This window comes from Pantherophis guttatus, chromosome 4, assembly GCF_059756535.1.
Source record: "Pantherophis guttatus breed Tessera chromosome 4, ASM5975653v1, whole genome shotgun sequence".
Classification (NCBI taxonomy): Eukaryota; Metazoa; Chordata; class Lepidosauria; order Squamata; family Colubridae; genus Pantherophis; species Pantherophis guttatus.
This window is the reverse complement of record NC_142066.1, coordinates 33,664,589-33,688,504: the sequence shown is the minus strand read 5'-3', so window position 1 is coordinate 33,688,504 and position 23,916 is coordinate 33,664,589. Positions and strand designations below refer to the sequence as shown.

Genomic DNA, 23,916 nt, shown 5'->3' with positions numbered 1-23,916 from the left:
TGAGCGTTGGTCGGCGTTGCGAAGCGGTCCACGACTGGGTTTCCGAAGCGTGAGGTGAGTTCTTGAAACAGCTGAGGGTGGAGCTGCCACTCCGCTTGATCTATTGTTTCGCGGCTGAGCCAGTCCGCCCTCACGTTGGTTACCCCGGAGATGTGATCTGCTCTGATCGAGAGCAGGTGCCTCTCTGCCCAGCTGAACAGCTCCGCGGACTCGTTCATCAGGGTACGGGACTTCGTGCCCCCCTCCCTGTTGACGTGGGCCTTGGCCGAGATGTTGTCGGTCAGAATTAAGACGTGATGCCCCTGCACCGTCTGCTGGAAGTTGCGGAGTGCCAGTCTGATCACCCGAAGCTCTAGAAGATTGATGCTGCTTTGCTGCTCTTCTTGCGACCATTGCCCCTATGTGACCAGGTTGTGGAGATGGGCTCCCCACCCTCGAAGGCTGGCGTCTGTGGTGAGTATCAGCCGGTCTGGCTCTAGGAAGCTGGAGCCCTTGAGGAGCGACGGCGACGTCCACCACCTGAGGGACCTGCGGGCCTGTAGGGTGAGGCAGACCTCCCTGTTGGAGCTGGCCCTTCCCGTTCGCTGGAAGGGAAGGAGGAACCACTGTAGGGGTCTCGAGCGTCTGCGTGCCCACGGTACGATGCCGAAGCAGGATACCATCTTCCCGAGGAGGGTTGAGAGGTGGAACAAGGCAACTCTCCTCCTCGTCAGGCACTGCCGAATTAGGGTTCGGATGCTCTGGACTCTGTCCGGTGATAAGAAAACCTGGCCGCAGGCCGAATCTATCAGAGCCCCCAGGTGAAGGAGTCTGGTGGTAGGTAGAAGCTGACTCTTTGCAAAGTTTATGGTGAAGCTGTGATCCTGGAAGGTCTCGATCACCATCTCCATATCTCTGTGAGCCTGGCTGGGCGTGGACGACAAGACTAGAATGTCGTCCAGATAACAGAGTACCCGGATCGGGACGGCTCGGAGCTTGGCCGCCACCACCGCTACCAGCTTGGTAAAGGTGCGGGGGGCCGACGAGAGTCCGAATGGCATCGCCCGGTATTGGTAATGCCGGCCCTCGTATTCGAATCTCAGGTACTGACGGTGGTGCGGATGAATTGGCACGTGCAGATAGGCCTCCCGGAGGTCGACTGATTGGAGGAAGTCGCCTTGCCTCACTCCCGCTAAAATGGACTTGAGGGAGTGCATCTTGAACCTGCGGTATAGTACCGACAGGTTTAGGCGTTTTAGATTCAGTATGCCCCTCCAGCCCCCGGAGCTCTTGGGAACCAAGAAGAGGGTTGAGTAGAAACCGGAGCCCCGCTGGCTGTGCGGCACCGGCTCTATGGCCCTGACCTCCAGGAGGTGGGCAATCTCCTGGGACATTAAGTCCTGAAACTCTGAGGATCGAGGGGTTGGGCAACGGATAAAGCGTTGGGGTGGCTGGCCGGAGAATTCAATGGACAGACTGGAAGAGATCGTACGCCTTACCCAGGAGTCCGAGGTCGATTTGGCCCATTGTCGATGGAAGAGGATGAGCCGACCCCCTATGGGCCCCGTGTGCCTGGAGTCATTTCCCCCTTCTGGCGGGCTTAGGGCCGGCACCACGGAAGTTGCGTTTAGGCTGCTGGTGTCGCCCTCGGTCTCGGAACTGTTGTCTGTCGTTGAATCTGTCTCCTCCCTGGTAGTGGGAGCGCTGTGTGGAGGACCCCCTGGGTCCGGCGCCTGCTCGAAAGGGCTGTTGGAGCGGGTAAGGCGTGAACCTGCGTTCCTGGCGCTGGTAGGTCGATGGGAGGATCTTCCTCTTGTCCTTCCCTTCAATTAGTAGGGGTTCCAGCGGGGCCCCGAACAGGTCTGGTGCCTTATATGGGGAAGCTGCCAACTTCCACTTGGCTTTGAAGTCGGCTTTCCATGGCTGAAGCCAGAATAGCCTCCTAGCGGTGAGGGTTGAGGCTAGCGCCCTTGAGGCGAACTTGGCTGAATTCAGGGAACTGTCGGCCGTGTATTCGGTGGCCGCTATTATTTTGTTCAGATCTTGATGCAATCTGGTGTCTTCCGGTAGGAGTCTGTCCTGCAGATGACGAAGCCAGATAAGCGAAGCTCTATTGAAGAAGGAAGAGGCTGTCGCGGTTCTGATTGCCCAGCCGACAGCCTGGTGTGATTTGCGGAAGGCCCATTCCATCCTCTTCTCCTCCGCCTTGAGTGAGTCTAGCGGGTCGGTGGATATCAAGGAGCTGGAGGCTAGAGCTGCCACCGGCTGGTCTACTGAGGGAAGAACCAGGAGGTCCTCCAACTCCGGGGCTGCACAGTAGAGTTTCTTATCCAGGTTGCTGGGTGTCGCCAGGGAGGCCGGCTGCACCCAGGGGTTCTGGATCACGTCTGTAAACAGCTGCGGGCAGGGAATGTAGTCTTTCTGCGGCTTTGATGACTTGAAAAGGGCGTCGTGAGGGCCTGCCGCTGACGTGGCGGGTGTTGTGACATCTCCCGGCACCCCCAGGTTGGTTGTGAGCCGTGCCTTGTGGAGGAGCGATTTGAATAGGGCCGGGCGGAAGAGGCCCGTAAAGGCCGGTGTGTCCGGTGCTAGGCCCTCATCCTCCGATAGCTCCATCTCCTCTGGGGCCTCCTCCGCTTGGTCCGATTCGTCTGATGAGGAGTCTCGGCCTCGTTCTGGCCTGGGGTGGGGCTGGGGCTGGAAAGGCCGTGGGTGGTCCGGAGCTACTTGAGCGGGGCCCTGGGAGGCCTGCTGCATCGTTGCTGTGAAAAAAGATGACAGGGCTGCTGAAAACATGGCCTGGAAGTCCACTGGGGGTGCCAACCCCAGGCCACCCGGACCCTGTGGGTCTGTCCTTGACGGTGTGGCACTTGCCTCTCTAGCCCGACGATGCTGGTTTGGTGTAGAAGCGAGTGAGGCCTCCAGTGCGGGACCTGAAGGTGTCTTGATGCGGGATGTTGCGCGAGGCGGCCCAACCCCTTCCGGGTTTCTAGGCGTGGCAGTGATGTCATTCGCAGATGTAAGGCCCTGATCCGCCTCTCTTGGGGAGATCGGGATGGGCTCCCCGGGTGTCAGCTCCCTGAGCGGGTTACCTGCAGCCACCCTGTGCGCCCTTTCCCACTGTCGCTCCAGGGCGTTGTGTTTCCATAAGGCATCCCTATCTTGGAGGGGGAGGGAGCCTTCGGACGCCACCCTGCTGGCCGAGCTCACGTGCCTCTTTTTTGACTTGCTTTTTCCCTTTTTTTCGCTTATACGTGGTGGGCTTAGTTCCAGCTCCATGTCTGACGATGGGGGTGTGCGAGACATGGTTGAGGCGGTTGGTAGCGACCTTGCCCGGGAACCCTTCAGGCGTTGGAGGCTAGAGGTTGATGCCCCTTTCCGCAGTAGAGGGGGGGGTGCGGGTCTGCAGCTGGCTCCCTGATTGTGGAGGGAAGCGCAAGCTGAATCATAAGGCCCAAAATGGCGGCCCGAAGGTCCACCAATATGGGGCTTCTCCACGTGGGCAGACTAGGCAGCGGGCTTACAATGGCGGCCCGAGGGTCCGACCAGACGCCGCGCAATCCCCTAACGAGGGGTTATTCTGTAGCGCAGGGGGAGATCGCCTCTCTCTTCAACACTCGCCCCGCCCTGCGCCCTCGCTTCGGTGTCCCTCCTGAAGGCTCCGCTTGGAATAGGCCTCCGGTCCTCACCACGTGGGCGGCCGGCGCCTCCGACTCCGCTGGCCAGCTGATGAGCGCGCCGCCGCTGAGCGAGGATTCCGAGCGTGGGGCGAGCTTCTGAGCCCCCTTGCTGGCTGGAGCAGGCGCCGATCCTCCCGGTAGCTCCGCCAGCCAGCTGATGAAGCCGCTGCGCGAGGCTGAGCCTTGGGACAGGCTTCGGTTCCTTGCCACGTGGGGAGCCGGCGCTTCCGGCTCCGCCGGCCAGCTGATGAGCGTGCTGCCGCTCCGGTGCGTGGTGAAATGCCGGTAGCGCTGCGCTCGCACCGAGCTGGCTTGGATTAGGCTGGGGGGCTGACGAGCGAGCGTGTGAGCGCTCTGCTTCACTCCCTCCTCCCGTTGATTAAGATCCTCAGCTTAGCTGGATAGGCGCGAAAGGGAGCTATTCAAAAATAAAACAAAGTCCTAGGTGCACAAAGAGAAAGGAGAAAGCCAGTAGGATTATAATAATTTTAAGAAGTTTAGAAAAAACCAAAGGAACCCCCACAGAAGCACAATACCTTAACGATCTGTGGAGCTCCAAAAATCACTACAGTGTTTGCCAGCAACTGAGTGAAGACTGGGGCATCATGGGACGAGAGGCGTGGCTTGGGAGCCAGAAAGGGGAACAAAAGCCTTTTGTTTTCACTCAGTTGTTTGCCAAGCACTGAAGGATTAACCATGCATGGATAGTGGGAGCAGCGCACAGGAAAATCTGTTGTTGTGCCTATACCTTGGCCATATGTATAAAAAATAGAATATCATTGTTTTCTAATTTTCTATGTCAGTGATGGCTAACCTTCTCCAGACTGAGTGTCCAAAGCGTACATATGTGAATGTGTACACGCAACCCCCAAAATGCAATGAGTGTGCGGCTCCCCACATTCACCTCATGTATATGTAACAGAGATCTGAAGACCAGCTGGCTGGCAGGTGTGCACACATGCGCGGCAGAGCTGAACTGGGGCGACAGCTCATGTGCCATCAGAGAGGACACTGCATGCCACTTCTGGCAGACGTGCCATAGGTTTGCCATCACAGTTCTATGTTGTTGCTGAAATTCAAGAGACAAGCTTAAATTCACTGTACTCATAGTATAGACTCTGGCATTTAGTAATTGAAAGTATCAGTGATCTAACAGATCCACATTTGTTCCTAGCCCCTGCCTATAACCTCTGAATGCTATACAAGATATATACTACTTTTCATAGTTTGTTGTTCAGTTACTGAATGTTAGCACCAGTAGCCACTCTACTCAAGTGGTCTGGGTTTGGGCAAGCAGCAAGATTAATTATAGTACTTCTGAAAATAAAGTTGAGGAATCCCTAAGGAACTGCAGAAAGGAGCATGTTTGTCAGATACAGACAGAAATTTTCTCTTTAACTTTGTTGGAAAACAGAAGACATCGTGAATTTTGAAGACCTTGGGATGAAATGTCAGTAAGTATGAATACATTCTTTATAATTGTTCAATTCCAGTAACAACTTATATTGTTTGAATAAATTTATTTTAACTTTTTAATTTTATTTCATTTTTGAAAAAAAATTAAAAAACTAAAAAATATAAAGAATAAAAAACAAAAGAACATAACTAATACATCAACTATATATCAATTATAAAACACTATATGAAAGTTAAAATTAAACAAAGAAACCATTCTTTTAATTGTCATGTAATCCAGTCCAGAAGGAGACAATATTTTTATTCACTTCAATGAAAAAATGGAAGAATACATCTGATTTTCTGAAATGCTCTTGAGAAGAGACAGAAACTGTCATTTTAAAACCACCTAAAAGAAATGTTCATTGAAGAGATTCCAGTGGGGATAAGAAATCAAGTTTAAAAGAAAAACTTTGGCCATTTTTGAACAAAGCATAATCCACAAGTAGTTGAAATTTTTGTATGTCCTTGCCAGGGTAGTGTTGATTTCTTTCGAAACTGAATAGTGCAGAGTTACATTCCTGTTCCCTGATCTTCTGTGAGGGGAAGCTGGGCAAATATATTGGTAGTAGCTATTTTGTCAACTGAAGCACTTTCAGCAAAGAAGAGTTCTTTATCTTGTCTTTATAGTTCATTATTGCTTCATTCCTTTAGACTGTTGTTACTCCTATGACAACCCAGTATTATAAGGACTATTAAGAAAATAGGGAAACAGCTCTGTTTCATATGCTCGTAATTACTATATAAGCAAATCATTGCACACTGAATTTCACAGAAATGTATTTTTGTGTCTATTTTAAAATGCAAGTTATAACATAGCACATCTAGCCAAACAGTGTAGATCAGGGTCGCCAATCTGTAGGCTGCGACCCACTACAGCTCCATTTGTGCAGGCGGTGTGTGTGCACACCTGCTGCTCACACAAATGAAGTTATGCACGTGCACATGCACCTGCCCATCACACAAAACCATTCCATCTTCCCCAGCCCGCCCCCCCCACTGGGTGGCCAACCCAGAAAGGTTGGGGAACCAATTTAGCTTTCTGTGAAAAATCAGGTTAGTTTAGTGAGGCCTCTGTGGGACTCCAATATGCCTTCCATTCATGAAAAGTTGATATAAATTTACCCCCTCCTGATCCCTGAGCATGGAGAATGGTGTGGAGGCAGGAATAGCGCAGGCCAACCTAATGACGCAGGATGAGAACACCCCACCTCTCTTCACAAGGCACACCTGGGAACTGATACTTAAGGCGATGCTTTGGGGAGGGGTGCTTGTTGGGAACAAACACTGAATTCATGGAATTTTGTGTGCTGTTGTCAACGTCTGGAATTCGTTGGACTTCTTGCCTTCTCATTGCCTTGTTCTTTTGCTTTGTGGACTCATTGCCTTGTTCCTTTGCTTCGTGGACTCAATGCCTTGTTCTTTTGCCTCATTGGACTTCTTTCCTTGAAGCCATTGTGCTAACAGTGTTTCACTGGACTACTTGCAGCCAGAGGCAGCTGGAGATGTGTGTGTGAGCGTTTTGCTCCTGGACTTGCTGTAAATGTTTGGGGAAAAGTTGGAGCAATAAAGGGGAGTTTGAACTATCAGCTGACTGTGTGGCTTCTATGTCTTGCCCCATGTGATCACAATAAGATACAAAATAGGAAAGTAAATAGGAAAGCAATGAGGGGGAAGGGGAGGAGAAAAGTGAGGAAGCGTTAGGAAAAAGAAGTGCTGACTTCTGACTCTCTCTGTTGCAGTAAAATAAGCCATTAACATCAAACCACAACTTTTTGTTTTTTCATAATAATATAAACTAGCCATTTCTATAAGAATCTATCAATCTAATTGGTAAAACCCAAAATCAAAGTTTCAGTCCTTTCCACTTCAAGCAGTCATACAGATTTGACAAAGGTCAGTCTCCACAAACTACAGCAAGCAATCTAGGCAAATTCAGACATACTCTACCAAGTTTTGTTAATATATAATAATAGATATAATATTGATAATTAATGAAAGAAGCATAGCTATATTAGCAAAAGCAACCAAGGAACATCCATTGCTAGGGGTAGTTAAGTTTAGGGCATTAATGAAATTAGATTTTACTTCTGGAGCATGTCTCAAGATCCAACTGGTGTGAGCGCTAACTCGAATGTAAACACCAGGGCGTTTGGGGGCAGCACAGACATCTCCCCAGCTCACTACACCAGCCAAAACCCAATCTCCATTCCATGGACAAAGCAATGGTCCCCCTGAGTCTGCCTGTAAAATAAAGGAATAAAACATTACTCTCCAAGAATATTACGTGAATCTTCTACTGTCAGAAAAGGTTCTTGCATATGACCAAGGGTGGGCTGCTGAGGGTTCACAGGAGTACGGGAGAACCTCTAGCTAAGATTCTGTGCCATTTGGAGAACCCCCAAATTCCATTCCTGGCTGACCCTTCCCATCCCACCTGGCCCCTCCCAGGAGTCCCCAGAAGGCCCATTTTGAATGCAGGTAAGTGCAGGGCATGTACGCAGGCTCGGGGAGGGTGAAAAATTGGCCTCCAGAAGTTTGGGGAGCTGGGCCCATTTCTGGCCTCCAGATAGCCTCCGGAGTCTGGGAGACCATTTTCGCCCTCCTGGAGGCTCAAGGAGACTCTGGAGCCCAGAGAGGGCAAAAGCGCCTCCTCCCCACTGTGGTACAGGAGGCTGACTAGGCCATGCCCACCATAGTCATGTCCACCCAAGAGAACCCCTTGCTAAAATTTTTGAAGCCTCCCCCTGCATATGACTGATAGGTGAATCTTACTTCAACCTTAGATATATGGATCATACTACCCAAAGGTTTTGAGCAAGACAGTTTGGGTGGGACAAAATGCTCTGTATACCAAGAAAAGAAAATGATGAGAGGGGTCAGAAGGAATATCTCATTCATTTCCACTCATGGCTCACAGCATGGGGCAATTGCCTCTCTCCAACCAATGGTAAACTGATCTTGTTCAATCAGTATAATTGTAACAAAAGCAAATATTAAAAAACCAAATTTCAGTTGCTCTTGAAAAAGCACCTTTGGGACAACCATGACCTAACTGACTGAGAATCTCCATAGACAAATATCAAAAAGGGAGTAAATCTTGCTCAGGAAAATAGATGTATAGAAACAAAATACTTCTTACAATAGTGATTAATAAGAACTTCATTAGCAGATGTCTTTGCAATAAATGGAAATAGCTCACATTAAAAGGCATATTAAAATGCATGAGGCATACAGAAGCCATTTTATGCTTATTTTGTTGTTTAGTACATATTATGAACTGATGCTACACTGCAGAATGTTTAATGCTGTTTAAATGTTTAATTTAATATCTTTAACCAGCCCCTTGAAAATTTAATATCTAAATTCAGAAAACATCCTAGAATTTATGAATAATTTAGTAATGTAGCAATTGCCTAATATTTATTAATTTAGTAATGAACAGTCCTTAATATTAACTTTGGAAGTCATGATTAGACCAAATTCTTATCAATAAATTAAGTAGGAGGGAAAACCCCATCTATTCAGGGGCCAATATCATTCAAGGAGAATGATGTTCCAGATGGCAAGTGCCATGGCAAAAATTATTTCTGGAATCCATCAATGAAGCTCCTTGGCTGATGAGACTCCATACATACTAGAAGGGCAGAGAGTCCCCATTCCTACGGTAGCAATTTTACCGTCCCAGCTTCAGACCAATCATCACCTTGCAGCCTAAACTACATTAAAATATTGTTGCCTGCTATGTATATGGCTATATGGCTCAGGGTTAAGATGATAGGCTTGTTGGCTGGAAAGACCTGAGACATGACCTGCACATGGTGGGGTGAGTTCCTGTCCTCACTCTAGCTCCTGTCAACCTATCAGTTTGAAAGCATTCAAATGCAAGTAGAAAAATAGGTAGCACTTTGGTGGGAAGATAACAGTGCTCTGTAACATCATGATGGTTATATGGCCATGGAAATGTCTTTGGACAGTGCTGGCTCAATGGTCTTGAAAAAGAGATGAGCATCGCCCCCCGATAGTTGGCATGACTAGCAGAATAAAATCCGCAGGGACCCATTTCCTCATATAACTATATATATAATTGGGAGGAAAACTGAAATATGCTTAGAATGAATAAAAAAGAATGTTAAATTCTGTAATGGTTAGGATACTGGGCCTACAAACCAAGAGACTGTGAATTCTAGCCCAACCCTATGCACAAAACCAGTTGAGTAGTCTTGGTCAAGTCATTTTCTCTCATCCCTAGGAAGAAAGCAAGGGCAAGCCATTTCCGCAAAATCTTGCCAAGAAAAGGAACTTTGCCAGACAATCAACAGACGTCAACAATGACTCAAAGGCACATGCACACAAATGATTATTACCTGGCAAGCATCCTTCCCTCCTTCCATGTAGCCTGCACACATCATGTCATCTTTTATTGCATTCGCCATCCCAGGCTCTTTAAAGTCACTGTAAAGAACCTCACAGGTAGCCCTGTCAATAAGGGGAAGAAGCACTTCCTGCAAAAGCTCAGGTTCAGGAAGTGGGACTGACAAAAAGAGAAAAGAAATCTATTTCTTTAGGTTCCATCAAAGGAGAAAGCAGAACATCTATGTAAAAGAATGAATTTCAGGAACTGAACAGCTTGTCAATATATTTATTGCTGCTGAAATTTAGACAAATTTAAACAATTATTCATCAAATGTTATACCTTCTCTTCTTTAAACAAATTCTAAACAATGATGAAACGTACATAAGCCCCTTTTCTGTTGCATTTGACCAAGCAGGTATTAAAATCTTTGATAACTTAATATTTTTACTCATTGTTTTTCCTCCAGAAAAGGTATTATTTTGTTAGTCTTCACAAATCCATCTCAAAATGTTACTCCATTCCAACAGAGCCAATTAGTAGAAGTTGGGGGCAGGATAAGGTTCTAATTGTGTGTGTGTGTGTGTGTGTGTGTGTGTGTGTGTGTGTGTGTGTGTGTGCATTAAGGATTTTGTGCTTAACTTGTTTCTGGCTTGAATTTAAGATATAAGCAATTTTTAAAAAAGGTCTACAGAAAAAGAACCATTCGATAAAATAGATTCACACCTATGATAATATAGTTTGTTTAATGACTTCAGTGACTCACTTCACAACCATCATAAAAATGGCTGTAGAATCAAAGCTGGTCATGTGGTGCCTTGACTTACAACCACAACTTAAAACCAAACTTCTGATCCCAATTTTGATTGTAAGTCAAGGACCACCTGTATTTCTACTAATCATTTGGAACAGTGGTCACCAACCGGTGATCCACAGAGAAATTTTTTGTATTTTTGCATTTTTTTTTATTGCACTCATCATCAAGCTATGGCCCCTGGGCGGGATATGGCCCGAGAGCAATTAATCTGGCCCGAGTGCGGGAACACATGGCTGTACCGCCCACATCACTCTTAAAGCCAAGCGCAAACCTCATCTTGAGTAGAGCAGTGTAAGCCACACAAATTGGAACTGGAAGGTAAGACCAAGAGCTTGCTGCGCTCAGCCGAATGGCTGCTTCAGTGGGGGGAGGTTCAGCCACCTTTCGGGCCTACATCTCTCCTTCTGCAAGGCCTCTGGGTGGGACTGTAGTAGTCACAGGACTGGCCGGTTGGTCATCCCGAAGCAGCTCCTCCACTGGGATGCATCGGCCTGCTGGGGAGTTGCCTGCTCCCCAGCAGGCCGGTGCACCCGGGTGGAGGAGCTGCTCCGGGATGACCAACCGGCCAGTCCTGTGACTGTGACTACTACAGCTCTGGAATATGGGACTGTCCGTGGCAGGGCTGGAAATCTCTGCCCTGGGGTGGTATGTGCAATGTGCAACTTTGCAGGTGGTGCAATACACAAAAAGGAAGTGCAGCCCTCGCCATTCGGAATGAAATAATGGCGCTGTTGTAGTGGCAGGGAGGGGGCAGCACAAGCAGGCAGAAGCAGCGGTTGCGATGGCTGGAAGCTGCGGGAGTGATGCACTACTTTCATTTGTGCAGCAGCAGGATTCTACCTTGGAATATTTGTGCCAGCTGGTGGCGCAAGGCGGCCCTCGTCTCCTGCCGCTTGGGACTTGGAGCGGTAAACAGCATCTGGTCTGGCGAGCAGCCGGATTTTGTTCTCCATTATGGATGCCAGATCAGCCCCTGCAAGCTCTCATCTCTTGAGGAGCACTCCCTGAAGTGGCGCGGGAAACTTTGGTTGGGCTCCTTGAGAGACGAGAGTTTGCAGGGGCTGATCTGGTGTCCACAATGGAGAGCAAAATCCAGCTTCTTCTCTCTGCTGTAGTGCGGCATCAGGATTCCGCCTTGGTATATTTGTGGCACAAGGCAGCCCTTGTTTCCTGCCGCTTGGGATTTGGAGCGGTAAACAGTATTTGGTCTGGGGAGCAGCTGAATATTGCTCTCCATTGTGGACATTGGCCCCCTGCAAACTCTCGTCTCTTGTCTCTCAAGGAGCCCAACCAAAGTTTCTGCGCTGCTTCAGGGAGCGCTCCTTGAGAGACAAGATCTTGCAGAGGACCAATCTGGCATTCGCAATGGAGAGCAAAATCGACTGTTTCCTGAACCAGTCACCATTTACCGCTCCGAGTCCCAAGCAGCAGGAGATGAGGGCTGCTTTGCGCCACCAGCTGGTGCAAATATATCAAGATGAATGCTGATGCCATGCAAGTTCAAGTAGTGCTTCACTCCCGCATTTCTTCCGGCCCATGTTGGTGCTCTGCACACCTCGGTCTGTCAGAGAGATGCTTGACTTCCTCTCAGCCCCAAGACACTGGCTGGCCCATAAGATGAGAGAGAGAGAGAGAGAGAGAGAGAGAGAGAAGGGAGAAAGAAACAGATTGAAAGAGAGAAAATGAAAGGGAGAATGAGAGAGAAAGAGACAGAGAGAATCAGAAAGAGAGTGAGAGAGAGAATGAGAGACAGAGAAAGAGACAGAGAATGAAAGATAGAGAATCAGAGAGAATCAGAGAGAGAATCAGAGAGACAAAATGGAAGAGAGAATCAAAGAGAGAGAGAGAGAATCAGAATGAGAGACATTGAGGCAGAGAGAGAGGGAAGGAGGGAGAGAGAGAAAGCAAGAGAGAATGAGAGAGAAAGAGTGGAAGAGAGGGGGGAGAGAGAGAGAGAGAAAGAAAGAAAGAAAGAAAGAGGAGGGAGAGTGCCTGAAGGACCCCATCCTGTCACTAGGAGTCCAGGCGCTTCAGTAAGTGGCACGCTGGATTCATATTAGTGGTCCATGGGATTTAAAATTATGAACTTAGTGGTCCCTGAGGTCCAAAAGGTTGGGGACACCTATACCTACCTATAAGTAGCTACAAACACCAAAAGAGATGGAACTTCATATAGATATATATGATAGCTAGATTAGATAGCTAGATTAGCTAGCTAATCTAGCTATCATATATATAAGTAGATAGATAGAGATAGATAGATGATAGATAGATAGATGATAGATAGATAGATAGATAAATAGATAGATAGATAGATAGGGACTTCCGGTTGGCGATTTGCTGTGACAGGGTGTGAGTGAGTGCTCGCTGCTCCTCAACACCCTTTAGCATCGCGTTTTGGGGATCCCCTTGGGGGACGCGGGACCCGGAGAGCCCTGCGGGCAAAAGAGGAAGCCGGACGAGCGGGAGGTGGGTGCGATCACCTCTCGCCGGACCAGGCGGCTCTGCCTAGCCAACGCGGTGAGCGGCCATTCATGGCGGGCACGAAGCAGCAATAACCAACAAAGACGGTAAGCTTAGAAGAAGATCGGAGGTGCGGTGACAGACTCAAGCCTATTTCCCTATACCTGAGATCGTGCGGTAAGGAGGAGCTGGGAGAGGAGCGCTCGGAGCGGCGAGAGGCAGTGACAGAGAGGATAGAGCAGCCCGTACTCCCGGCGATCCGATCTGATAAGCCGAAGAGCAGACGAGAAAACGGAGGGAGTGGATCGTACCTGTAAAGAGTTTTTGGAAGGTGCGGTGTGGCGAGGGAGTAAAGGAGAAAAGAAAGACCATTGCTGGGACTGGCGTTTTATATCGGGATCGAGTGGAAGAGAGCAGGAGCAATACAGTGACTGGCTGTTTGAGGCTCCTATCAAACAGGAAGTACGTCCATTAATCCGGAAGAGTGGATGAGCAGTGGTTGAACAAGAAGACGTTCTGGCAGAGACTAATATCATAGAGTTTGGCTGGATCCCAGCAAAGCGGGAAATTGAAGAAACTGAAGACCTCCTATTTAAACCCCATAACTCCGTAAAATAACATACTTATACCCACATTTTCATATATGTCAATATTTTCTTTATCCTTCTCTTGAATATCTGGATAGTAATAATTGAACTCTGTTTTTCTTTTCAAATTGATAAATATTAATAATCAGATTTGTTAAGCTATCTTATAGATATATACAAAAGGAAAAAATTACATATATATATATATATATATATATTTAATATATAAAAAAAAAAAGAAAAAAAAGGGGGGGGTTGATTATATATGAGAATTCAGATCTCTATAAGTATTACTAGATAAAAAAGGAAAAAAAAATAGGGTCTGATCATATACAAGAATCGGGAATTGTATCCTACTAATTAATTACTATATAGTGTTTATATTCATAGTACAGTAATATATAGTATTTCATATTTATTTATATTTATAGTAATCTATTTATTCCTATTTATATTTATCATATTTATCTATATTCAATTTTTATTAAGATTTGAACTCAGACTTCATTAACTTATTATCTTATTATGGTCAACTTATATAACCCAGAATGTCTATTTGTACTTACCTATACCAATACTCTTTACTAGGATTAGAACTTAGAACTTAGAATTTATTAACTTAAAATAATTATTTGTACAATCTATTTATATTACTTATTTAATATTAAGAGTGAATTTAGATTCTTATAAGTGATTAATTGATTAGGATTGATATTTTATTTAATCTATTTAGAGGAGAACTATATAATTTTAATTACATAATTATATAATTATATAATTAGTGACTGTTAATCGCTGGAAAGTGTATAGCAGTCTACCACAGTAATTTAGAAATCTAGAACTTACTATTAAGTGGAAATTATTGAGAGTGTAGGGAGGACTAACAAAGGAGTGAAATAAAGATATAAGAAAGCTCCTCAGAGAAAAAGTGGCTAGTGCCACTGGATGAGAATCTGGAGAAAGATAGAGGAGATATTAAAAGACCAAAAATCGGTCCTGAAAGATATGGCAAGTCTGACCTCCACAATTGCGAAAACCGGTAAAAAAGCGACATCTATACCTACCCTAGCGATGTCTTCCCCAGCTACCCAAAAATCAGTGGAAGGTCTTCAGAAACTAGACAAACCCCCTGCAACTCCTACATTGCAAATGGTGCAAGCATCCCTCCAGTCAATTCAAGAAACAATGCTTGCGATGCAAGAAAAACTCTTGAATAGCCACTCTGAATTAAAATCAGACATCCATGCTCTTGATTTTAAAATGAACGAAATCCAAAATGCTATTGCTAGTAACGAAAACAGAATTCTAAAAGCAGAACAAAGAATTGAAAAAAACGAGAAAAAACTGGACACAGTGGACCAAACCTTGTCGGCACAAAACAAAGAAACAGAAGACGCGCTGATCCAACTTGAGATGGATAAGGCCTCGTTTTACTTGCGTTTCCAGAACATCTCGGAGGAAAAAGAGGAGGACTTAGGTGATAAGATGGCAGAATTGATTGCAGAAACTCTGCAGCAAGATAAGCAGGAAATAATTCGTGAGATTGACGAGGTGTACAGAGTCCAGACGAATTATGTAAGAAGGAACAGACTCCCCAGGGAGGTCCATGTGCGTTTTGCTAGGAAAAAAGTTAGGGACATCCTGTATAACATAGCCTGGGAGGAAAAAATTACCTATGGAGGAAAAGAAATTAATATTCTGAAACAAATACCGAGAAGAGTGAGGGAAAGGAGGAAAAATTATAGGTTCCTGACAAACCACCTAAACAGGAGGAATATAATTTTTAGGTGGCTTTTGCCAGAAGGATTGCAAATTTCCTGGCAAGGGAGGAAAATAAGAATTGACTGTCTAAGTGATGCTCAGGACTTTTTAGAACAACTAAGGGGAGGAGAGGAGGAGCAAACTAGTAAGGAGGATAACGAGATAGTAAATACGGAAGAAGAGATATCCCAAGAGCAAATTACTAGAGAAGATATAGAAGAGGAGAAGAAAAAGGAGGATACTGAGGAAAGAGGGAAAAAATCAAGACCAGTGAGAGCCGTAACTTTAAAAGGCAAGTAAGAACAAGAGACTAGAAACTAATTTTAGAAATGAACGATACTAAGATCATATCGGTAAACGCGAACGGTTTAAATGATTACAAAAAAAGAAGGATAATATTGTCAAAATTGGCGAAACAAAACCCCGATATTATCTGCATCCAAGAAGTTCATATAAAAAAAGATGAGGCTGATTATCTAAATTATTGTAAATTTGGTAAAGTATTCTCCTCATTAGCAGAGAAAAGGAAAAGGGGGGTCGCCATCTACGTTAAGAAAGGAATAATGGCAGAATGCAAATATAAAGATGGAAAAGGGAGAATACTTATAGTTGAAATAACGAGAGGCAATGCTAGGCTGTTATTGGTAGGGGTCTATGCACCGAATAAAAAACAAGGGAAATTCTACAGGAAATTGCAGGAACAGTTGGCAAATTGGGCACATCTTGAAATTTGTATGCTAGGGGACTTTAATGGAATTGTGGATCCAAAGCTTGATTATAAGAGTGATATAACAAAAAAGAATAAAAGATCTCCCCTACCAAAGACCTTCTTTGACTTAGTAGATGAGATAAATTTAATTGACATGTGGCGTACCTTACATCCCCAGGACAGACAATTTACATTTTATTCCATCCCACAGAACTCCTGGTCCCGAATCGATATGGTTTGGGCTACCAGAAAATTGGCGTTAGAAATAAAGAAAGTTAATATGGACTCTAATACTTGGGCAGATCATAAGCTCCTAGAAATTAGTTGGTCCCACGATATGAAGAAAATACAACAGAGATGGAGTTTAAGGACCAATCTCTTAAACGAAAAAGAGTTTACACTAAAATTGAATGAAGAAATCAAACGCTTCTTCTTAGAAAATGGGAATCGAGAGACAGCCAAAGAAATTGTGTGGGACACTATGAAGGCGTATGTCAGGGGAATAGCTATTTCATATACTGCCTTTAAAAATAAGGAAAAAAGAAAGAGTAGAGAAGAACTTACTCAAAAATTAATACAAACTGAGGCCGAATTACAGCAACGACCGGGAGACGAGGAGACGAAACAACAGTGGTTGATGTTGAGACACCGATTGAATTTATTGGACCAGGAGGAGATGGCTCAAAAAATAAGAAGATCTAAGCATTATTGTTTCGAGAATGCTAACAAGTCGGGGAGATGGTTGGCGTATAAATTAAAAAAAGAGAAGGAAAAAAACCAAATATTAGCTTTAGAAGACCCGCAGGGCATCTTGTTGACAAAGGAAGAAGATAAATTAGAAAGTATAAGAAAATTTTATGAGTGTCTTTACAAAAACGAAGGAATTGAGTTAAATAAGGTAGAACAGTATTTGTTGGAAGCCAACCTCCCTCAAATTTCGGAAGAAGAAAAGGAAATGTTAAATGAAAAGATCACCATAGAGGAGTTAAGATCTGCCTTATCTAAAATAAAGAAGAATAAAACCCCAGGCCCTGATGGTCTCCCTGGGGAACTATATCAAAAATTTGATGATGCCCTGAAATTGGAACTGCTAGAAATTTTAAATGATGTTATTGCTGGTATAACAATCCCAGACTCCTGGAGGGAAGCCTACCTGACGATCATTCTGAAAGAAGGTGCCGACCCGAAACAGATTTCCAACTATAGACCCATCTCACTGCTTAACGCAGATTATAAATTATTTATGACTATAATTGCGGAGAGATTTAAGAAAATTCTAAACCGATGGATACACAAGGATCAAAATGGTTTTCTCCCTGGGAGACAGATTAGAGACAACTTGAGAACAGTCTTAAATACTATTGAATACTATGAACAACACCCTGAAAAGCAGATGGCTTTAATGTTTGTTGATGCCCAAAAGGCATTCGACAATTTAAATTGGACCTTCATGATAAATCAAATAGATCTAATGGGATTCGGGACTAACTTTAGGAGGATGATAGAGAATATCTATCATAATCAAAGGGCAAACATACTAGTGAATGGAGACAGAACTCGGACATTTCAGATCCAAAGAGGAGTCAGGCAGGGATGTCCCCTATCCCCCTTACTTTACATTCTAGCACTAGAGGTCCTACTTAGAAAGATTAGAGCAAATGAAGATATCAAAGGCTTAAAGATTAGGAAGGAAACATTTAAAACCCAGGCTTTTGCGGATGACGTCGCCTTTATAATTGAAGACCCATTAGACACCGGCTCAAAATTAATGCAGGAAGTTCAGAACTATGGAGAAGTCGCGGGCCTTAAACTTAATAAGAACAAAACTAAAATAATCGTGAAAAATATGACAAAACTACAAACGAAAGAATTAGAAGATCTACTAGGCCTCCAGGTAGTTAAGAAAACAAAATATCTGGGAATATGGATTACCGCAAGACTATCTTCATTAAAAGATGATAACTATATTCCCTTATTGCAGAAAATCAATCAAGACCTCGATAGGTGGAGGAGACTTAAATTGTCCCTGACTGGGAAAATTGCGGCGATCAAAATGAATATTCTACCGAAATTTCTATTTTTATTTCAAAACATACCGGTATCTCTGGATAAAAAATTCTTCCTGGATTTGAATAAATATATTAGGAATTTCTTGTGGGAGGGTAAGAAATCAAGGATATCTCTTAAGACACTTCAAGGGAAAAGAAATTTGGGAGGGTTTGGGCTCCCTGATTGGGAATTATACCAAAAGGCGGCAAAAATAATTTGGATAAAGGAGTGGATTAAATTAAAAGAAGGGAGAACTCTGACACTAGAAGGACATGACCTCCATGAAGGATGGCATGCTTACCTCTGGGATATAAAGGATAGGAGGAAAACGTATTTTCATAAACATAAAATAAGAGAGACATTGATTTGTACGTGGCGGGAAATTAGACAGAAGATATATACCAAGGTTCCTAGCTGGTTGTCGATTATGGAAGCTCTAGTGGTCCCAAATAGGAGAGGAAACTATAAAATGGGCACATATAAGGATATCTTGGACGAAGAAGGGAAGCTCAAACCTTTGGAAGCATTGAGGGACCAGGGGTTCAATCTGGACTGGTGGAACTATCTCCAAATTAAGTCTAGATTTCAAGAAGATAGAGATAGAAGGGGTATTGAAATGAAATATGGATATTTTGATAAAATCATTTGGGGTCCAGATAAGAAAATGTTATCCAAAATTTATAACTTTATATTAGATGAGGATAGAGCGGAGATGATAGCTAAAAAACAGTTAAGCATTTGGGAGAAAAACTTAGGATATGGCCTTAATTTCAATGACTGGGAGACAGCTTGGAATAGGAACCTCAAAATAACAAAATCGTCAACATTCAGGGAAAACCACTACAAAATGTTGCATAGGTGGTACCTAGCCCCGGACAGGCTGGCTAAAATATTCCCAAACTCTTCTGCTTTATGCTGGAAATGTGGAAAAACGGTCGGCACCTTTTATCATCTTTGGTGGACTTGTCCTGAGACCAAAAAGTTTTGGTTAAAGATCCGACTCTGGCTCTCTGAAATAATGGGACAGGAGATAGTCCTGGCCCCGGAATTCTTTCTCTTAGGTATGACGGAAGATGGTCTCAACAATAATAAAACCCATTTGGCAATTCAAATTATTACTGCGGCTAGAATAGCCTTTGCGAAACTTTGGAAATCTAAATCTACCCCCTCTGAGGAAACATTAATAAATAAAATCCTAGAGTGCGCAGAGATGGCTAAACTGACAAACGAGCTAAAAAATGAAGAAAATTCTAAGCACTATGAAGTATGGGGAATTTGGTATAATTGGTTAAAGAATAGGATAAAAGTACGATAATAGGCTATAGTTGCTTAAACACCAGAAATGGACTCAATGGTATAGAAATGTAGACGATTATATAGTATTGTATAATATAATGTATAGTGATAGTTATGGATGGAATCCATCCAATATTTGACTTATGAAATGTGTAAACACCGTACCCCGGATCAAGATTGAGATTGTATTTTGTCTTTTTAAATATTGGAAAACTCAATAAAGTATATTTAAAAAAAAAAAAAAAAAGATAGATAGATAGATAGATAGATAGATAGATAGATAGATAGGGATTAGATACCGTGTTTCCCCGAAGATAAGATCCTGTCTTATATTTTTTGAACCCTGAAATAAGCGCTTGGCCTTATTGCCATGTGCTCAAAAGCCCAATTGGGTTTATTATCAGGGGATGTCTTATTTTGGGAGAAACAGGGTAGGTGGATAGATGGATACAGGAGGGGGAGAGGGACCAGTTTGCCCAAACTGATTCTGCATGGTTTGGAGAACTGGCAAATCGGACCACCGCCTACCCCCACCTCCACCCATTTTTCAGGCCATTTTCAGGCTGTTTTTCTGGCCAAAATCAGCCCAAAAATCAGCCTGAAAACGCCCTGAGAAAAGGCCTGAAAACAGCCTGAAAAATCTTGCTGTGAGAGAAAGAGAAGTGTCCTGGGTCCCCTCGTCCCAGAAGCAGAAACCTCACATTCTTCCTTCTCTGTTAGCCCCCTTCTTCACATGGGATCACCCAGAAACAGAGACAGAGAGGGAGAAAGGGGTGGCATTTCTGTGTGCTCCTGTTTCTGTGTGGCACTTTCCTTCAATGCTAGCAGCCACCGCTGCCATCTTCTCCCTCTTTGTCTCTGCTTCTGGGAGATCCCATGTGAAGAAGCGGGCTAGCAGAGAAGGGAGAGTGTGAGGTTGCTGCTTCTGGAATGAGGGGACCTGGGAAGTGTCTGTGTCCAGCTTACCCAGCTTCTCTTCCTCTCACAGCAAGTTTTCTCAGTCTAGCTTGATGCAGCATCCCTCTCTCTCTCTCTCTCTCTCTCTCTCTCTCTCTCTCTCTCTCTCTCTCTCTCTCTCTCTCTCTCTCTCTCTCTCTCACACACACACACACACACACACACACACACACACACACAGAAAAAAGAACACACACACAAACAAACTCCTTCCCCCACCCCCCACTAGAGACTCCTGGATTCCCTCCCCAACCCTGCCTGTCCCATAGAGGTACCACGCACACAAGTGACATAGAGTTGGCCACAGCCACTCAGTCACATGACATCCCCCCCTCCGGCACACACACATCCCCGGTCGTTAAAAAATTTGGATCTCACCACTGATCACACATAATATAGAAATATATCTGATAGCCTCACCTTGTGGTTTAATGTTCCCCCAGCCTGCAACCCAACAACCCAATCTGGGAGGGAAGACAATGGAGGATCCTGGTAAACAGGCAGGCTGGATACGCTGGGTGAAATTCACAGGGCTTTCGAGTTCTATTAATGCAATATCATTGCCGTTTATGAGCGAAGTGTAGTTGGAGTGCATGATAATTTGCTTCACATTTACTAGTACCGACTCTGGTCCAGGATTGGAGAGATTGTAGGATCCCAAAAGAATGGCAAATAGAGAGGGATCTGAGAGACTGTAGACAGAGAAATTGGCCAATAAAACATAAACAGGAATATGGGAATGAAAACAGATATATTGTATAAAAATTCAGCTACGAAGAGGAGGAGGTTGAAATTAGGCAGTTAAGAGAAAGTTGAAGAGGTATTTTAACTGTGGTTGGGAAACAGGAAAATAAATCTTGTGAGGAGATTGGGCTTTATCCCCCTCCCCCCCCAAAAAAAGACCCCTCAAAAAACATGATAGAATCTACTGGACAAAGTGTAACTGAAAACTCACTTCCTTAGGAATGGGAGAACATGAGTCATGAGTGGCCAACAGTAGCTAATAGATTGAATGTATGGTTTCTCCATGGAAGAATGGTAGAAACTTATCACCAGGATGACAGATGTCTTGGTAAAGGGAATGAAGTTTTATAAATTAGTTTCAGAAGTCTGAGAATCAATCTTGTGAGGCTTTGTATGAAGGGAGTGAAGTTTGGAAACTGATCTCACCTGACAAAGCAATGTGCTGCTGTTAGAACCCAGCGTGAGGCAATGAGGGTTCCCCCACAGTGATGTGAATCTAAAATCTGTATGCTGGCCTGCCATGGCCATGAACCCACCTCAGCATCTGAACCTCCTACTATTCGGGAAGAGGGGATAAATCGACCACAAGCTGTGGGGAGAACAAGATAGGCAGATTAGTGTCTGGGTTTGAGTTCCCTGCAGCTGAAATCCATGGAAATTTTTACTCACCTGGAGGTGGCTGGGCCTCTGTAATGCCTGTGAAGACAAGAAGAGGAATATCAAGAGACTGAATGGACCAAACAGAGTAGCTAAAGATAAAACAAAAGAGGGCATATATTTATATATTTATAAATATATTTATATAAATATATAAATATATTTATAATTATATTTATAAATAATCTAAAAATTATATACTACACTAAAATCACTTTTAGATCTACAATATCTATCATGACATGAAAGATACATTTTTGAATTAATTATTCATTAATTAATGAATAATTAATTAACATATGTGACTTGGAACTTTTAAAATGTGCTGTGTCATTCAAAAATGATAATTTTCAGTACATCATGATCATTGCTTCACTTATCTCTGGTAAAAATACAGATCTGAAGGAACTTTTGACCCAACACCATCCAAAGAGTTTCAGAACTTGGGAGGATTTGTATGAGATAAAAGGAGTGAGACATCCTCAGCACTTTTGTTAACATTGCCTCTATACCTTACTGTCCTCTCTCTTTTTAAAATCAAATTGAAAGATTACTTTAATTCCAAAATAAAATAAAGTGGATGTGATACTTATAAAATTCTGTTTTCACTTTGTCATTATGGGATACTATAATCTATCAGTGTAGATTAATGAGGAAAAAAATGAGTTTTAACAAATGTAGAATCAGGCTGCAGCATAACAAAATTGACAAAAGTGAAGAGGGTCTGAATACTGTCTTAGCACACACACACACACACACACACACACATATACACGTGTGTGTGTGTGTGTGTGTGTGTGTGTGTGTGTGTTTGCATGTGTAAGACAGAAATAGCATGAAGGAAGAAAAAGTTTCAAAAGTAACGCAGGCCTGGCCCACAGAATGTAAAAGGTAGGGGTGTGTGTGTGTGTGTGTGTGTTTGTGTGTGTGTGTGTGTGAGAGAGAGAGAGAGAGAGAGAGAGTGAGAGAGAGAGAAAGAGAGAGAGAGAGAGAGAGAGAGAGAGAGGGAGGGAGAGAGAGAGCAAAGAAAAACATTTGAATCTAGATTTCTCAGTCCAAAGTCAACATTTTATTTATTTCTTTGTAAGAGACAGAGTTAAAAGAGCATGAGAATTAGATTACTGAGTTTAACATTAAATGGCAACAGATAGCACATCTCTACTAATTTTCCTCAAAAGAATACAGGTAAACCAGTTATTTTCCCAGGTGGTGAATCAGTTCCTTTCTGTCCTTCAAACTATAAAAGAAAGCTTCTGTGGCAAGATAGAAAATAATGTTGTCCCATTTTTAGTATAGCCCAAATGATCATTCCTTATACATACTTGGTCCATATCTGAATGTTACAAGATCCAATGCCATATCCTCTCTCTAAGTGAAGAAACTTTGCAGTGGAATGATAAATTAGCTTTACCAACAGATGACAGCCCATATATGGTAAGGTTTAGAGTGCCCAATTTACACTGTGTAAGAACACCACAAATTGAAGTATCAAGAATAATTCTAGACAACAACAAAGAAGCAGAGTCTTTATATCTTTTTGCTACTATCTAGTGATCTTCCACATTTTTGCAGCCAAAATATGGTACACGTTGTTATGAAAATCAGTGTCTGATCTTGGATCCACTATAATTACAGTACGGTAGTCAAATCAATCAACAGATAAACAGAAGATTTGAATTTCCCTCTTTTGTTACATATTTCCGAATTTACAATTAAGCATTTCCACCTTTAAACGTTTCTACATGAATGTACAGTTTCTACTCTCTTACTTATATACTATATTATCATACATACCATACTGATTCTGACATTACAAATGTAATAAATAATTGCATTCAATGGAAAAGGCATTTTTGAAATGGCAGGAAGCAAATGAAAACAATCTTTCCAATTATACCTTCTAATATTAGAGACAGCCGATATATAATTTTTGACTGTACTTCCTATAGTTCTGAACCATGTGGATTGGAGTCCAGAAGTGCATTGGGTTGCCTTCTCCTGATGTAAATCATTTTTAATATTTATCTAATATTTATTTAGATTAATCTGGAAAACACTTAGTCCTAAAGGTAAATTTAACTCAGCTGTATGTCTCAGCCTGTGGTGAGTTAAACGATACCATGACCTTCCTCTTGCAGTGCCTGGAGAGCTGCTAGGAGCTGGATGGGGAGCAACAAGTTGAAACTGAACCCTGGCAAGACTGAGTGGCTCTGGGTTTGGAGTTCTTTGACCCATAAAGAATAGCCACCTTTGGTCTTGGATGAAGTGGTACTGCCTCAAACAGATCCTGTGCATAATCTGGGAGTTTTCCTGGACTCAAAGAGCAGGTGGCCATTATGGCCAGGAAGGCCTTTGCATAACTGTGGATTGTGTGCCAGTTATGCCCTTTCCTGGACCAACAAATCCTA

The 23,916-nt window shown here is 43.7% G+C and overlaps 1 protein-coding gene across 1 annotated transcript; it reads right to left on the bottom strand.

The window, feature by feature from the left end:
* Window positions 1-5,327: 5,327 nt before the first annotated feature.
* Window positions 5,328-22,867, bottom strand: LOC117656404 (serine protease 27-like). The gene is made up of 6 exons (XM_087893568.1): window positions 22,831-22,867; window positions 21,521-21,547; window positions 21,278-21,461; window positions 20,528-20,799; window positions 9,482-9,648; window positions 5,328-7,358 (listed from the first exon to the last, which is right to left on the bottom strand). Exons 1-6 carry the CDS (start codon window positions 22,865-22,867, stop codon window positions 7,074-7,076), a joined length of 972 nt encoding a protein of 323 aa, XP_087749694.1. The 3' UTR covers window positions 5,328-7,073.
* Between the last annotated feature and the right edge of the window lie 1,049 nt (window positions 22,868-23,916).